General features: G+C 52.3%; 4 protein-coding genes, 1 non-coding gene and 1 pseudogene across 6 annotated transcripts; 5 read left to right on the plus strand and 1 right to left on the minus strand.

Annotated features, from left to right (window-relative positions):
• Positions 1-276: 276 nt before the first annotated feature.
• H257_18366 (hypothetical protein) lies at positions 277-1,704 on the plus strand (the record flags this gene model as incomplete). Its single annotated transcript, XM_009847407.1, has 2 exons — positions 277-885; positions 1,564-1,704. The coding sequence occupies 2 exons, from the start codon at positions 277-279 to the stop codon at positions 1,702-1,704; spliced, it is 750 nt and encodes a 249-aa protein (XP_009845709.1).
• A 576-nt stretch (positions 1,705-2,280) lies between these two features.
• H257_18367 (hypothetical protein) lies at positions 2,281-3,964 on the plus strand (the record flags this gene model as incomplete). Its single annotated transcript, XM_009847408.1, has 4 exons — positions 2,281-2,294; positions 2,492-3,188; positions 3,292-3,719; positions 3,766-3,964. The coding sequence occupies 4 exons, from the start codon at positions 2,281-2,283 to the stop codon at positions 3,962-3,964; spliced, it is 1,338 nt and encodes a 445-aa protein (XP_009845710.1).
• Positions 3,965-4,093: 129 nt separating this feature from the next.
• On the plus strand, positions 4,094-5,908 carry H257_18368 (hypothetical protein; the record flags this gene model as incomplete). The annotated part of the gene is made up of 1 exon (XM_009847409.1): positions 4,094-5,908. One exon carries the CDS (start codon positions 4,094-4,096, stop codon positions 5,906-5,908), a length of 1,815 nt encoding a protein of 604 aa, XP_009845711.1.
• Positions 5,909-12,439: 6,531 nt separating this feature from the next.
• On the plus strand, positions 12,440-13,299 carry H257_18369 (hypothetical protein; the record flags this gene model as incomplete). Its single annotated transcript, XM_009847410.1, has 2 exons — positions 12,440-12,892; positions 12,934-13,299. The coding sequence occupies 2 exons, from the start codon at positions 12,440-12,442 to the stop codon at positions 13,297-13,299; spliced, it is 819 nt and encodes a 272-aa protein (XP_009845712.1).
• A 431-nt stretch (positions 13,300-13,730) lies between these two features.
• Positions 13,731-13,802, minus strand: H257_18370. Its single transcript has one exon. It is a non-coding gene; the product is annotated as a tRNA-Lys (tRNA).
• Positions 13,803-14,256: 454 nt separating this feature from the next.
• Positions 14,257-14,328, plus strand: H257_18371 (annotated as a pseudogene). The gene has a single exon. The product of its transcript is annotated as a tRNA-OTHER (tRNA).
• The last annotated feature ends 3,768 nt before the right edge of the window (positions 14,329-18,096 follow it).

Genomic DNA, 18,096 nt, shown 5'->3' on the forward strand with positions numbered 1-18,096 from the left:
CGTTGGATTCCGAGTTTTATCCTGACTCGTCGTTAATCACACGTAACATTATGCAAACTGGTTTTACAGAACCGAAGCCCCCAAACCATCTGCCAGACGATAGAGCCATTATTATGCATTAACAGTAAATACGATATTTTGTTGACATTCGTTTATTGGGGACTCAAAAGTGCATAACCTCCACTCTCCTGTGACATTATCGCTGCTGTCTTCAAGGTGAAGTCATCAACCTTCTCCAAGCAAGTCACGGGGTCCCTCCAGTGTGTCGATCCCTTCATGAAGCACAAGTACATTGACAACGTTGCGTCGAAGTGGACTGTGGAGCTCCTAAAGACCAGTGGACATCGCTTCAAGAACTTCCCTGCTGCGATGTACGCTGTTGATATCACCTTTCAGCAATCCAAGGCACCTGGAGGGTCCATTGTGGAGAAGAAGCTGTACTTTAGCAAAAAGCACGGCCACTATGGATTCAAGGAGGAAGTCAGTGTGCTGCCCAACGGTGCCATCAACATTACCACTGCGCCCCCCAGAAGCATTGTAATCTGTGAGTCCTACATCGACTTCCACGTGGAGAAACTTGAGAAGACCTCTAACGAAGAGTCGATGCTTGATGCTGTCCCACTGGTGACCGACTATCCTACAGCTTGGGCGATTTTGGCCGACAAGGGATACCAAGGATTGCACCGACGTGCTCGTGCGATTACTCCGGCGAAGAAGCCAGCTGGCGGCATGCTGTCCCATGCTGAACTTGTCCAAAATGACAATATCGCGAGCGACCGTATCATTGTGGCGAACATTTTTGGCCGTCTCAATACGTTGTGGTCCATTGGCGGCGACAAATATGCATGGAAGCGGGAGACCTATGGTATGTTCTTTCAGGCCTGTGTAGCATTGACTAACGTTCATATTAAATTTTTACCATTGCGAGAGGACGACGAACATGTGTATAATTAATAAGTTTGTCCTTGGTCCGCTCCCCAATTGCAAGAAGTAGATTTACATACCTATTATGGTATGTAAATCGTGAGGAGCGGACCAAGGACACACATGTAATAATTCAGCCACGAAGTCCCAAGATAGGCGCAAACATCGTTTATCCCTTGTACTACCTCCCCGGTGGCAGTGGATTTTTGATTAGAGTGTACAGCTGTAAAATGCAATGATATTGTTGCTGGTGTTTAAAACTTCCAAAAATACAATGTACCATTGAAATCGGCGTTTACATTCCTTGTTTACTCGTTGACTTCCGAAATCTCCGCTGTGTGACGAATGTATTCGGATTTTAGTATATTGGGTCGTGAAAGTAGAGTATTGTTCTTGAAGTGCTCGGTCATTGGTCTAGTGGTACTAGTATAGATAAAGTGGCCGTGGAGACAATTTACTAATAGTAGTACGTACTGAAGTAGTAATAGTATATAGTATCCGATAACTATCTGATGGGTTAAAAATAGAAGCCTCTTAGCTTACATCTCTTCCATTTCAATACAACGACCAAGTATAGTACTACGTAGTACCTTGCTTTTTCGAATGTATCGTCCTGTTTTCCTCAAATCTGACCTCAAGACTGCCCCCAACGAGCCCCAGCGCCTCACGTGCCTCGCCGACCTGCAGACCCTCCGCCCCACCGCCGCGAACAAAATCCCGGTGCTGGTTGTTGACCGAGCAGAACGTTGCCGCAACATCCCCCAGCACTCAGACGTCTAACGTTCGACGTATGCGAAGTCCGCTAGCTGTAGGCGCAAAAGATTTCTTAGCTAGCTGATGAACGCGAATAAACGTCACTATGTGCTGGTGGGGGCCTACAGTACACGTACTAGTACAGTGTAGTACGTGGATTTACCTTGGTTACTTTGCTTTGCGCAAGACAAGCTATTCATCAGGCATACTTACCTCGGTCCTTGCTCGCCAATGACACCAGAGTACAGTAAAACACTCCTGTGGACATCGCAGCGTCACCATTCACTGTAATGAATCCTACCGCTGGAGTACTTATGCACTGCTAGATTTTACATCGATAGCTCACTGATGCCACCATAGGATAGGCTTTTGAGCTGGCAATTGCACTCCATCCGTCTCAATCAGCTCTGTGATGAGATTCATTTCGTGTATTGTGATACCCGTGAGGTCGCTCGCAAGAATATAAGTGATCTTAGTGACGTTAGTTGTAGAATTGAAAATTTGATTATTTAGTGTTATGGTGGAAGGGGGGTCACAAAGTGTTTACAAGCATCCCCACTGCGCAGATGCTAACACGTACCGTGGTTCACGTTGCGAAAGTAAATGGAGATGCAGAGGTGAAGAACGTTTACGTAAATAATCATTGATTTGCCGAATTTTGATTGTGTTGTGTGGAGCATACTCATGCAGTTTTTACAACTTGAACTTGGTATTAATCGAGAACTTCTGCAAAGATTGAATTCCTTGTGAGATTTCGACAAAAAGCGCAAAGCAGAATTCCTCCCATTCCCAAATATACCTGGTAACCCACAAGTGGATCGCGGCGCCCCGAGACACACCACCCACACCCCACCGACGACCATGACCCTTCATCCGCCAGACCCAAGACGACCACCGCCATCGTCCTCACCCCTACCACCACCGACCCCCATGGTTACCTCTTCATCACCCGCAACGGGATTGCTACGCCCACTCTCGTGCCAGCGACGGGAAAAATTCGCACCCCGCTCCAAACGTCCTCCTCCGAACCCGAATCAGACTCCGACACGACGCACCCCATGGCTGCCATACCATTAACCGCACGCCAACTACGCACTAAGCTAGCGGCGGGCAAGTTCCTTGCACGCCGCGACCGCATCAGATCCCACCAAGCCGCTCCGCGGCCGAAGGATCAACATCCCTGCCCATCCCGCCTTGTCTCGGACACAACCAACACAATACTGCCGCCGCTAACATATTCGCACCTCTACACAAACCCATCCGCCCTCGACCCCCTCGAAAGCAACCCAAACGGCCTACCACACCTAGTAACCCGGCCCTACGGCCCACCAAATGTCCCGCAACAGCTACAGCCCAGCCAACCACACCTACCGCCTACAAGCTTCCACAAAGCTCCTCCACGCAGAGCTCGCTCCCCGCGGCATGGCGACGAACACAGAACCCCGATAACACAACAGGAACCACATACCAAGCGCGCCAACCTATCCACCCCCTACCACCACAGCCACTCAGTACCATTGCAACTAATACTGGACTCTCCACCAATGCACACCGTCATCATCCCACTACTCCAGCACATCCCCCTCCTACCCAGGCCACCACTCTCCCGACCAGCTGCCCCACACCCTCCCCTACCACTGCCTCTCCACCTCCTCCGACCACTGCCAGGTTGCTACTAACCAACTGCACCACAGCTCCCACAAGAGCTATCACTCCAACACCCACATGCACCACCCTATGGCCCACGAGCTTCCGAGCCACCTCATCCTTTCCATGTCTCACCATGGCTACGTGTTACCCCCAGGGCACACAATCGCACAAATGTCCCACTCCCAGCAGACCCATCACCAGAACCATCTGGCACCGTTCAGCCAGAAATTCCGCAAGCCCAGTCCATGTGCCTTCACCACCATGAGCACACTGCACAACCAGGCACATCTAACATGCACCCACGCTCTGACCCACCCCCCTCTAGCCCACCACCATCCCCGGACACCCGGACATTACCACATCCATAACCCGCCGGACAAACGGCACCCTCGGTACAAGACTCAGACCAGCAAACCACCCTACTGGGACAGGCCCCAGACCAGCCAATGGAAACAATGGGCCAGGCCGCGTACGGGACCACTTCCTCCACCAGCTCAAATACCCACCCATCTCCGAAGTGGAACCAGACCTGAACCTAGCCCACCCCTCTTTCCAGCTACCATCATCCAAACGCCACCACGCTATGCTCTACCCGCCTACCCCGTCCTACCAGCCAGGTGCACTCGACCCTACATAGCCCTCGCAGGACTACGCCGACCCACCCTCACACGAGGAAGACCTTGACGAATATGATGCAAAAACTACCCTCCAATTCCCACGTCTCCGCAACCTCTGCGATGAAGGACAACCGATCCTATACCGCACTATGACCATGTATTGGGAACGCGAGGCACACCTCTTCGAAGGACTTTCTCCCGCGGAGATTGCGGACATCGAGCAACACTACTCCGAAACCATGGTTAGGATCCAGTTCTCTATGAATCCGTCGTTCCAGCAGCCTGACAACCCACTCAGCAACGTAAACTTCCGGAAAGAAATCGAGACCATCTGCGAGGAACGTTTCGGTCTCACCTTCCACGGCGGGATCAGTGAACACGGTCAGCAGCCCCTTAGAACCCCCATACAGCGCACTGCCTTGGCCTGGGCAGCCCCACGACGGGGATACCTCTTCCTGGGGGACATATTCGTCGTTATGCTTTACCAATATGCTGGAGTCCTCAGCAACGGGCTATCATACCACCAGCTGGAATACCGCAACCGGTCTAAACTCGCTCCTGCTGACATCCTGTGTGCCCTCCGCGCCCTTGGGGACACCGATGCCATCGTACAGAACTACTCACGTATGTCCGGAGCCCACGGTCCACGGGACCACTGGGCGGCCATTGGGTGTGTTAACTGGCCCACAGAGGGCAACTACCGCTTCCGCCTTGTCATCCTCAGCCAAATCATGGCCGAAACAGTCTACGCCAACTACCGCCTACATGCGGCTGGAACAAACCGCCTGGACCACGTTCCTCCTTCCATGAAGCTACACCCACTGCGTGACCTCAGCTGGGACAACCCCTCCTCCACTTTCTTCCACCCCTTAGCCGTCAGTGCAACCAAACTTGTGGCCACCAAAGTTCGAATTGGCCCTCTCCCTACCATTACCACCCCCGAGGATATCCTGGCGGCACTGCATGGCTCCCAGCTCCTCTCCCCTGATGTGGACATCATCGACAACTATGCAACCCTCACGTTTGACTCCCCCTCCCCGGCAGCCTTCCTATGGTATGCCTCAGGCCCACATGGGACCACCCGCCTCTACGTACGCAATATAGCCATCCAGCTTCACGTACTCATGGGACGCTCACGTACCACGGCGGTGGCAAAGCAATGTCCCGACTGTGGTCGCCTTGACCACCAGGGCAAACCATGCGACCGCTTCACCTACCTTGATCCCCGCGACCGTGCACGCAGCAAATCGCGACATAAACCCACTACCCGTGGCGCCATGAGTCCGGGAGCACGATCACGCAGTAAGAGTGTGCACACTCGAGCAGGCCGCTCTGTCTCTCAACACTCCACCACGGTCAGCCACACACCCCAATCCTGGCAATACCCCCCTCAACAATTACCGTTGTACGCACCAGCCCCGACCGCGGACCTCGTCCCACACCTCCGACGGGAACTCTCCACATATGTGGACCACCGTATCGTCCAGGCCACAGCCCCACTCCAGCAGGAAGTAGATACCCTCCGAGTGGATAAGGAGGCCCTCACAGCCTTAGTTTCGGCCACCAGTGCCGCCTTCACCAGTCTCGATGCGCGACTCCTAGAAGTATGTGAGGCCGCCGAACACCAACAATCCGAGGACCAACGCACGTTGACGGAGGCGCAAAATCGCCTGGAAACCACCATCACACAACAGGGCACTCACCAAGCGGCAATGGCCGAACGCCTTCCCATCATCGAATCCAGTCTACGCACCCTTATGCAAGCCATGCAGAGTGTCTCCACCCAACTCACTGGCCTCGCCGCCCTTGGCACCCCTGTGGCCCAACTACCAGCCGCGTACCCCACCCAGCCTACGCTGAAGCTCTCTGCCCCCACACCCGATGGTTCCGTCCCACCGAACCAACCAGCCGGATCCGATGACTCCATGGGGACAGACCCAAATGACACCATGGGGTCAAACTAACCCCGGGTGTTGGGTCAGACCAACGACACCCCGGCAACGCCCCTGGTCTGTACTATGGTGGCTCATGAGTTTCCTGCTCTGGTCCACATGCTCCGTACCCATGGCCGCTGCCACCCAACCGGACCCAAATGACACCATGGGGTGAAACCAGCCAAACCAGGAAAACCCTCAACAGGGCAGTCGCGATACAGCGAGCCAACCGGTGCACCGCACAGCTCCGCCAACTGCTGCGCCTACACGAGGCGACCCCACGCACTGGCACGGAATACACCCGACTAGCCCGCCTAGTGGAATGGTTCAAGTGGATCCGTGACCCCATCCTTCTCCCCCCCACGTGCTGGCACCGCACCGATGCTATTGCCGTAGGTGAATGGTGGACTAACATGCCGACCACTCAGCACCCCACTGCCGACTGGGGCCAATGGCTCAGAGAGGGCCTCGCACGCTGGACCAAGGTCTGCCGCAAACGTCGGGACTGGCGTACTACCAGCCTACGCCAAACACGGATGCAACAACGTACGGCTTGGTTTAACAGCAGCCAAACCCGGAAATTTCTCCGCTCGGCCCTTGGCAATACTGCACCGCCTATCTCTATACAAAGCGTCATGGTCCGCCCAACCGATGGACCTCCGCGATACAGCTCCGACCGTGACGAAGTGGCGGAGTCCTGCCGCCACCTTGAAAACTGGACCCCCCCGGCGGAAAAAACAACGCGTCCCAGGCACCTTGACTCAGGACTTGAGACCGACCGCCAAAATATCCACCATTTTGTCCGTGACTGGCTCCTCCAGGCCCGTGCATCTTCGTCTGGCCCGACGAAGATGCACGGGCCTTCCAAACCCCTACAGGCACTACTTGGGACACCTACCACTACGATGAAGACATGCAAGCCCGCTGCGACCGCAGCCACGCGTATCCCCAGGATATGGGGGCGTCTCCCAGGAACTCTGGATCGCTGCCCCTGCATGCAAATGTGCCAGGGAACGGGTGATAATCAATCTCATCTTACGCACGGGCCTTGTCCCGCCGACACTCGGAAGAAAACAGATGATCTACCTTGCCAAAACGGCTACAGCCCACGGGGTTGTAAACTTAGACCCTGGACTTCCACCCTGGCGCCCCATCACGGTCCAAAGTGCTCTCAGCAGTCGAATCGCTACCGTTATACGGGACTACATCACCCCCTGTATCCCCAACCACGAAATGCAACATGGCTTCCAGCGAGACTGCACAGTTCAGGACGCTGCTGTCCTCACCTCACTCCTTATCGAACGCACCGATCGCTGGCAGGAAGAACTATTCCTTATTTCTAAGGATTGCCTCAAATGCTTCGATAGCATCCCAGGCTGGCTCATGGAATACATCTACCGTAAACTCGGTGCCCCCCCCTCCCGTGCAAACTCATGGCCCATTTCCTTGGGGCCAGTCAAATCGATATCCGCACGGCTTTTGGCTGGCTCGATGGCGGCATCCGGAAATTCGGCCTGGGCCAAGGCTCTATCCAAGCGGTCATGCACATCGGATACTATATGGACGTCCTCCTCCGCCAGCAACACAGTGGCCTGGACCCTGTCCGCATTGTGCACAGCCTACACCCTCAGGGCGCCCAAGCCCGCACCATCTCCAGCCTAGCCTCTTATTCGTGGATGATGCCCTCGACATCGCGACCACCTATGCTGGCATACAAGACTGAGCACGCATCTCCAACACATTCACCTGCCAATCCGCGTCCGACGGAGTATTTGGTGCTGACAAATCCTTCCTCCTCTACCTATCCCCCCAACACCGGCCATTACCCTCAACGACGGGCTTGGCGTTCCACAACCCATACGCGTGGTCGCACCCTCAGAGGGTTTCCGCCATCTAGGTATACATCAAGGCACCGACAACCAATGGGAAGAGACCGCGCGTGCGATATGGCAGCGACTCAACACCCAAGCCGATGCTGTAGCCCCCCGGGGGCTAAGAAAGAAAGAACTCGTGTACATCATCAACTCCGTCTGGATACCGAGTGTCCTCTACCGAACTGCCATCGTGATGCCATCAGCATCGCCCCAGCCCTTGACACCCTATTCCGTAAGACAGCGCGCCGGGTCCTCAAGCTACCCCACGACCATCCCACCGAGTGGTCCTATGACCCTACCGATGGACTGGGACTGGTCCACTGCGACAGCCAACGCCTATACCACTTCCTCCGTATTGCCAACGACCATGGCTCCCCTACACATGACCTCCTCATGGAATCACTCGAGGCCTACGAACTGGATAGCGGGCTTACCGACCACCCCCTCGCCATCCGCATACCCCCACCTGCCGCAGACTGCACACTACTTGGCACGATGCTCCGGGACCTTGCCACTTTCCAGCCCGCCCTCACCATTACCACGCAGTGGCACCAACCAGCCGCCAGCCTTCCACTTCGTCCCAATGATAATCTGGGCACACCTCAACCCGGCCCTGAGTACGACCCTCATCCCATCAACAAGCTCCACGCCAAAAAGGTACGCTGGGTGGGGGACATTACAAATGACAAGGGCACCATGCTGCTCATCCTAGCGTCTCTCCGTGCGAAATTTGGATGGACAAATCTCACGCTCCAACGGTTCGCTCCCATTTGGAATGCTATCCCCAAAGCTGAGCCACCCGCCCCACCGGTACTTTGGCAACAAACACTCCAGTGGGGGCCCCACCCTGCCACCCAACTCCTGCCTCCCCCAGGCCAACGCCATATCGCACGTCCCTACCGTACCTCACACACACACTCGGTCGCACATATTTTGTCCCCACACAGGGCTACGAAACTCTACATATCCCTGTCCACGCCATGCTAGTAATCCCCCACCACCTTACTCAACAGGATAACCGAGCCCCCACCGTTAGCTACAGCATTGGACGTCGAACCAGTCTCCAAACACGACAAACCCAGCAGGGCACGGAGATTGCCGTCACCTTCTGGCTTGAACTACGTAAAGCCTCGGCCATCTGGTACTCCCCAACACCGCGCGAAGCACGAGGCCACCACCGACTTGTACCCATTACGGGCTGTGCTGTCCTTACAGGCAGCCTCCTACCCACCAACCGAGCCCAACGCCTCATGTTTATTCCCTGGACCGACACGGCCTGGACCAACCCGCGCACACATATCACCCACAAAGGGGAAACAATCGTACTATCATTGCCTCAACTGCCGGGGGCACTACTGACCGGGCCCCGAACCCTACTGGGCACCAGCCTCCCCTGCACTCAACGCCGGCCTGTACCGCCTGCCACCGCTTAGCGGACACTACCATCTGTCTCGACTGTGGATATTTGGTATCACCAGGCGTGCATCCTACACTGCCGCGTCGTTCCGCACCACACCACACCGACGTACGGTCTACATACCCTCGACGGGCTGTACGCACCCATGCTGTAGGTGACGGCAGCGTCAGGCACCAAGGAACCCCTGCTGCACACGGTACATGGAGCTACATGGGCAGAGACGGTACTACCCTCGCTGGGTCCATCCAAGTCCACGCCAACCACATCACACCCACACGCTGTGAACTCTATAGCCTACTGGCGGGCCTTCATCACTCTGGAGATGCTGCGCTCCAAATCTGCGACAACACCAAAGCCATTTGACTGGTTGTTCTCGCCAGATCCCTAAAACGCCGCGGCGGCCTCCCACGATACAGCAACATCTACAGGGTGGAACTACGCTCGCTCATGGCGCTGTTCACAGACACCGGAAATTTTACCGGCGACTGGATCCGTTCGCACCAGGACCCCGACGACACGACTGACCCCACCCTCCGAACAAAACGCATATTGCTCGCTGAAGCGGACTCCCTTGCCACCCTAGCCCACCAGCTTCTTCCCCTTACGAATGATGCACAACTCATTATCCCTGACTCCAGGGAGCTCCGGGATGAACACGACAGGCCGGTCACCGGAGCGACGGCCCCATGGCTGGGTGCAGTGTACGGTCGTCGAGATTGGCCCAAGGTGCAAGACCGGAAACCAGACACCCGCCCGGACTGTTCAGCCACTCCGCCTCCCCACCACCGGGGACATCTGTAAATGGGACCCCCCTGCCCTCAACTTCTACTGGCGTGCCATCTGCTACACGCTACATGCCAACGCTCGAAAACACCGCATACAACCGCGCTGGGAGGCTCACTGCCGCACGTGCCCCGATCTCTCCGAGACGCAGGAACACCGCCTCACAACTCCCACCTGCCCCAAGGCCGTCCCACTATCCCAACACATCCTCCTCGCTACACAAGCGGTCCTTCCACAAGGCTGACTCCCTGACCAAGACATATACATTCCTGGACATGGCACGGCTATAGCGCAACTATGGCCGGGACCAAATCGCCCACAATGGAAAACCCGCGGCGGACACCCATCACCCAACACGGGCATGTGCATGATCCCCCTTACCGAGCACCGCTGTGTCCATGCCCTCCACATACACCGTCTACTTGGACCCCTCGACCAGAAGCCCTCATGCTCGCCACCTCCCAGCTATCCTGGAAATCTAACCAGTGCCCAAAGTCGGGCTCCCTACTACCGCGCTGGTTATATCACACCGCCCTACGCTCCACCCCCCTGCTTGCACCACGCGACTTTTGGTTTGTCAGTGGATGGGCGGCCCGAATGGTGCTACTTTTCAGGGCCCACTTGGACACTCCCCCACTGCATAATCCCCCGCCCCCCAACAAACCATCACTGGTGGATTGATGCCACACACAACCCATACACCTCCACTTGGTGGCGCCTCCTAACCACGGCAATACAGGCCGCTACCTCTCACCAAACACCGGCCACCTACTGGTTTGTCGTTCACGATGGCTCCTGCGGCCATGTAATGGCTGAACAGCTCCAAACAACACGGCTCCTCACCATTCCCCCGGGCCAGATCAAACTCCACCACGTTTCCTCCAAATACCACACTCCAACCCCACCCTGGGGCAAACTCGCTTCCGGCAATCCCAGCCCAATCCACATTGGTTTCATCATCACTGGCAACACAGTAGCCCTACTCACCTCTGTCCAGCAGCACTGGACATCAGCACTAACACTAGTCGATGCTATCCATTGGCTACGTCGGCCTCCCCCGACCACTCTACTCCGCCCAGAAGAAATTACCATGACATCCATCCCACGGCTACTTAGTGCCCCCATACAGTGCCTCCACTGGGTCCAATCCTCCATCCCCACTTACGGCCAATAAGCCATCGACACACGCGCATACTTTACGACAAAGTTTCCAGCCATATACCAAGCTACCTCAGGCTAGAAAACCTTCCCCACCATGACACACACCACACGAGCCTGGGGATTATTCTGGTCATGTAATCGGCTTAAATATATATCAGCTTACGTTCGTTTACTTCGATTTCCACTCATGTCAAGGCAAAATAGGAGGGACAGTTTATGGTGCACGGTTTAAGCTTAAAATATGTATGCGGGTTTTGCTTAGTTTTTGGCGATTTCATTTTTCTAGTGATTGCATTGGCTATTCCAAAAATCAAGCTATTCCATTGGCCAAATTGAATGCATCTTAAACTGTCCCGTGCACCATAAACTGGCCATGTACGTTAGCAGGTCCAGAGAAAATATTCAACTACGTAGTAGAAATTTTTAGAACTTACAGTCGACGAGACCATCCAAGGGTCACTACGACATTTTTTACGTTGTTGACAATTTCGGATGACCAAATTACACACGCCGATGGAGTTTTTCACGGCGATTCCGCCTCTACTGCTAATTTCACTTGAAACTTAATTCCCTTCGAGTTTGCATTGAAAAACATTGCAGTTCAGGTCCAGATTTACACATCAAATCTACTATATTGGCAAAACTAATACTATTACATGTGTAGAGTTTAACCTCATCATTCATTGCCGAACAATTCGTCGCGGATAATCGCATACATGGTGCACACCATCAGTTTCACTTTGACATGCCTCGCAACTCGACCATCACAGACGACGAGTACGACGAGATCACATCTTCGTGAAGAGTGATCGACCACGAGCACTAACAAACGAAGAACGGCTGGACATACTTCGGTTGCACGCACACTTTCGACGTGAAAACGTTGATTCCGCATCGGAACACATTGCATCAATCCTCAGACGTAGTAAAAAGGTCGTTCATGAGGTATGGAAGCAGTATAGAGATACAAAAGTACTTCTAGTCAAACAACTTCCTGCTAACAATTCTACTCATACATCTCGAGTTCCAAAGACAAAAGCAGTGCTGCGTCTCATTGTAGGATTCGTCCGCGAGCCGAACACGAGTCGTAGCGAAAGATGTTATGACAGTTTTGAAACAGCATGGTCATGTTGCGTACGATGAAACCGACAACAAAGATACAAAAGCGTGTTTACTATCCGTTCAGGACAATCTTTTGAGTCGTGGATTCAAACGAGGACAAAAGAAAGGTCAGGTTAAATATGGTCTTACTGATGAGCTAGAGATAAGTACATTAAATATATGTCCGGTACGATTGAATTAACACCTCATCGACCTGTTATATATATGGACGAATCGTACATCCACCACAACTATGTCCGGCACAACGATAGCCTGTACTACCCCGAGGACGAGCTCGACCAGGCACCCAAGCCCAAGCATAAAGGGCAGCGGCTATGCTTCATTGCCGGAATTCTCGACGACGGCCCTGACGGATCCAAGCTGCTCGCGACAAGGGTGTTCCGTGGTGGTTCGCGGCAAACCAAGGACTATCACGGCATATTTAACCATGCCTACTTCGTCAACTGGATGAAGGAATTGATGGATGAACTGGACGTACTTGGCACGTCTGGCGCCGTCATCGTCATGGACAACGCCTCGTATCACAAAGGCGTCCCACACGACACGCCCAAGGGAACGTGGAAGAAGCAAGACTTGCTGGTGGCCTGCCAGCGCTTCGGAATTGAAGCGTCCTCGAATGAGTACCGATCAGCGATTTGGTCGAAGGTTCAAGCACATGTACGACAAAATGTCCTACCTGAGGTCGTGGCGATGGCAAGAGCGCGAAACTTGAAGTTGTCGACACGCCTCCATACCACTCAGACCTGCAGCCAATTGAGTACGTGTGGGCCTACATGAAGGGTGGAGTCGGGCAGCAATACACGACGGCAACGACCATGGAAGATGTTCGGCAGCGCCTGGACTTGGCCTTCAGTGAGCTCCCAAGCGATGTGATCTACCGTTGTATTAGCCACACAAAGAAGAAAGTGGTGCATCTCAATACGTACCTGCTTGAGCTGGAAGCCGCCGACGAGGCTGCAAATGAGCCTGCACTAGGCGAGGACGAATCAAGCGACGATAAAGAAAGCGACGACAACCAAAGCATTCTTACGGATATCGTAGATGGGTCACCTGTAATGACATAATACTCGTATCATTTCATATTTCTTACCATCAAATTATGTGGGCAGGTTATTCTTGAGCATATGGTTGGAAGCACTGCTATAAAATGATGCGAATTAATAAATACCCCTCGATGGTCTTGTCGACTGTTAACAGTGGAAGAAATGGGCAAAGCAGGAAGCCTTAAAGTGGGTAAATTGAGTTTGGATTATCATTATTAAGACATTCCTCCGCGAGGGCCGATACTAGAACCACATGTTATGGAACCGCTTCGCCAATTGTAACGCGCCTGCTCGACCAGGGGCGGTGTGTACTCTTCGGTTTTTACTTCGCTCAACGCTTCTCATCTCGTGCTTCGACCGAGCGTCTTCGAAGTTCGGTCCTCGTTTTTGTACGCAGCCCTTGTTATCCGGATTCCCCAGGGGAGGGACGGATAAATCCTTGCGGAAATAAACCGGGGAAGCCGGGGATCGAACCCACGACCTTTGAGTTAAAAGACCGATGCTCACCACTGAGCTTTTTCCCTCCTCTCAACGCCTTAAAGTGGGGAGCAAGCGTAACACTGGGTGGACTTGGTCTGGATTTGCTGGAGTCAGTATCCTGATTAATTGGCCGGATAGAGACATCGGTGCATAAACGAAGAGCAGCGAGCCTCCAGGGTCCGTGATAGCGTAGGCCGAGAGTGCAGTTGTGGCGGCCCTGGCACGGTATGTATGCCGCAGTCAATAACTTATGACTTGCGGCGCCGAAACTTGTCAGGACAGCATTGATCGCAGGCGGCCGGTTATAAGGATAACTTTGTACAGTGCTGTACATATGCATGCATGTTGCGCATCCTGGTAATAAGCCTACCTAATTGTCGAAATTAACGCGGGTTTTCACTCAGGAGATAGCTGCGTGGGCGAATGATGGTTAATTTACTGGCTGGAGTTGGGCTTTTTGCGGTGCAAATTATCAGTCCATTGCAATACTGAGGGGAAGGGAAAATAGCTCAGTGATAAAGCATCGGTTTCTAAACTCAAAAGTTGTGGGTTCGATCCCAGGCTTCCCCGGATTATTTCTGCAAGGATTTATCCGTCCTCCCTGGGGGATCCGGATAATAAGGGCTGCGTACGAAGACGAGGACCGAACTTCGAAGAAGCTCGGTCGAAGCACGAGGTAAGAAGCGTTGAGCGAAGTAAAACCGAAGATTACACACCGCCACTGGTCGAGCAGGCACGAAACAATGCCGCTGAGGTTCCATAACATATGGTTTCTAGTATCGGCCCTGTGACAAGAACGACGACCGCGATAGAATGATGTTCAAGAACGTGTATCGTCCCCAAATATTTACGAGAATGGAGCTTTGAATGGAGGTTTCAATGAAACCCCCGTTTTTGGAGGTTTTGTCCAATCACATTGTGTACATGTTACATGTTAACGATATGCTGCCGCAGCGACAACATACTCGTCCAATCACAAGACGATGTTATCCGTCGACGAATCAAATTAAGATTCCTTGTCGGTTGTCCAATCGCAGGAGCAGGTATTGTCGGTTTGGTGTCGCGTGTGTACTATATGTATATATATTTCACGAATCCGCTTATTCCTGGAAACAATAATATATACGAAGTTTATTTTAGCCGCATTTGATCTACCTGTTGTAAACACAATGCCAACTATCCGAACAAGACGGCGCCCTGTTTTGCTCGTATGGTGACAGTATATAATATGATGGACAAAATATATTTTGGAGTGCTTGAACTCTGCGTCGACACCAGCCGACCTCACAGACCTCGTCCACCAGGCGCGTCCGATTGTGCATGTAAGCTTAGCAGACACTGTACCCACGCCAAAATGTTTGCCCAAATGTTTCGAAGGATTGTGCAAGAAATATACATCCCAAGACAGATGAAACTGGTACATACATTCGTGGGCTTTTGGATGTTTTTTTATGTGTTGGACGGAATAGGATGGATGGAAAACACGGCCGCCACAACACGAAATTTCACTCGAAAGCACAATATTGTTGCACCAATATTCTCTCACTAATACACCAAGCATGACTCTGTGACTTCGAATTGTGAGTCGATACATTCTAAAATGGCTCATTTTTAACTAAACACGCAGTCACTGGTTTTGAGGCCAACTGCAAGCTTACGAAACAACTGTTTTCGACGCTAGACTTAGCAAATCACGGTCATAGTTCTCTTGCTATCCATGGCTTGATAAATCTCATCCAAATTGTAGCACTATTGTTGCACCAATAAACCTCATCCAAAATTGTGGCAACTATTGTTGCACCAATATTCTCTCACTAGTACACCAAGAAAATAATATGAATATTATTTAATGTAGAATCCAACTTCTACGTAGTATTATTCTGCGGGGTTGCTTCAAGGAAACGAAATTCATTACAAGACCGGAATTGTCGTATAGTATTTGGGGCCATTCTACGTCATTCTTGCGTTTTCCATTGCAGGGTTCATCAAAATATATGAATCGTTATCCCGGCAAGCCACAAAGAGTTAACACTAATCACTAAGTACTCAAAGCTACAGGTAGTTCAGACTTCACTGTACGTACAAAATCCAGCAAATCAAATTAATCTTCTGCGCATTCTTCCAGAAGTCACTTCAAATGGCATTTCTGGTACCGGGTAATAGGGCTGCCGATGTGGTACACACAATTCAAATATTAACGGTGTGTGTGGTAGCAGTGAGTGTTGCGAATTTGCCATTCGCAGAACCCCTAAACCCCTCGCAAGAAGGTATCCAAGTGTTCGATTAGGTTTGCTGATTAGGGTGACTACCTACCATAGTATTGACATGGCTGATATTTGCTTTATGAAGGTTTGGTAACTTTGATAGGCGAGGATGCAACAAGGAAATACGCGTGTATATACCTTTAATATTGTCGATATCCGTCACAGTGATGGTTGAGGGGTCCTTAGGCTGCGGGAATTGGTCATTACGATAGCTTTTTCAGTGAAACTGGTTGACGAACACACGCCAAGCACAACTTCCATTGGCGCAAAATAATAATAGATCGCATAAGCTTAGGAGCTGAATAGCTACTTAAGTACTTCCTCCGATTGGTAGCAGTGTACTGGTATCTCGTAAATAATGACAACTTCATGTTTGAGCGTTGTTCGAGGTGAACAGGGAGGTTACTTGGGGGGCAAAATGACCAAGCAAGCGTGCTTCCATGTCATTAATACGGGCCATGACACGAGCTTCCAACACTGGATCGTTGCTAGTAGGTCCAACCACGACATTTGGGGTATTCGAAGGATCAAAGCGTGGTTCAATGTGACGAGGTAGGGTGCTCGTGGGGCCAAAACGATCAAGGAGGCGTGCTTCCATGTCGTCGATTCGGGCCATGACACGACCTTCCATGCCCTCAAGATACGACTTGTACACGTTCGCCATAGCTAATTGCCCCCCGTCCTCGTTCGGTGCAACCAGTTCCGAGAGCTGTTCATAAGTGCTCTAGATCCACGTGGTCGGGCAGCCGGCTAAGTGCTTCCGGTCCGGGGACATCGCGTCAGCAAGCACTACTTCTTCGGCAACATAAATGCTATCGAGAAGGTATTTCATGATGACATCGCACTTGTCTTGCTCCGACCAACCACCCCACCACTTCAACATCTTCAAACTCCAACGCTTGTCTTTGTCCTCGTGAAAGAACTTCCATTGTGCAAAACCACGACGGAACGTATGCGTTGTCATGTATACGTTTTCGAAGCATTTCAGCACTGCGCCGTGGGCTGTCGAGCAAACGTCGACATCACGGAGCATGGTCGCGATAACTTCGTTCAAGATATTGATGACAGATCCCTCCGACATGGCATAACCCCAGTTGAATACGGACGCAGACAGGTTTCAGTACTTTCGTGACAACGGTATTTGGGGGAACACAAGGTCCTCGTTGAAGTTATGCTTCATCGCAGTTTCGACGTATTCGATCCACGTGTCGAAGTGATGCTTGGTACAAATATCACTATCCCACAGCTCTTGGCAATGGTGCAAACGACATGTGCGGTAATTTGCGGACTCGGTTTTTCGGTCGTGGAAGGTGTACTCGTGGTACTCGAGACGCACGTTGGGGTCTTGTTGACTGGTCATGGACTTCGCAAGAGAAAAGTCTTTCCCGCATAGACCACGGACTTCACTGATTCTGGCGCACGCGTACCAGCTCAGCGAAGTGACAGCCTTGAACCACAGAACGAATGATTTCGATGTGTCGTTCGAACGGTCCAAGAAAGCGTACAGGGTCGTCGGCATCGGTTTTGTAATGGGGGGCCGCACGTCGCGTTACGTGAGTTGCCTTCTTTTCCTTTTGCAGGCCCTTGAAGCAACCCAGCACAACAGGAGGGTGAGTTTCCCGCATCGCCCTAGCTGACGTGTGGCTATCGTTTGGTACTGGACGCCAAGAAGACGCGCATGAGTTTCTTTTTCAGTTCGTGTCAGCCATGTCCATGTGTCTACCAGCTTTCGGTGGCGAAGTGTTCAACATTGTTGAATGTAATACTTGCAACACCCAGGCCAGGTAGAGCAAATTATCATCAGGTTATTAATCTAGTACTGTAGATCGTATGAGGTGTTTCTCGAAATCGACATTCCAGTCACTCCAGACGTTGTCACTGTTGAGGACGGCATAAGAAGAGCGTTTGGTGCCACCGCGTTAACTGGCGATAACTCCTATGAGTGCACCTATTGCAATCGCCGATGCCCAGCTGTACGTACAAGTGCCATTGCAGAGTGGCCCCATGTATTAGTGCTGCGTGTTCTACGCTTCGTGGTCGGTGAAAAACGCACCATAAAAAGAACGGCCAGACC

This window comes from Aphanomyces astaci (genome assembly GCF_000520075.1).
Source record: "Aphanomyces astaci strain APO3 unplaced genomic scaffold supercont1.158, whole genome shotgun sequence".
NCBI classification, from domain to species: Eukaryota; Oomycota; class Saprolegniomycetes; order Saprolegniales; family Verrucalvaceae; genus Aphanomyces; species Aphanomyces astaci.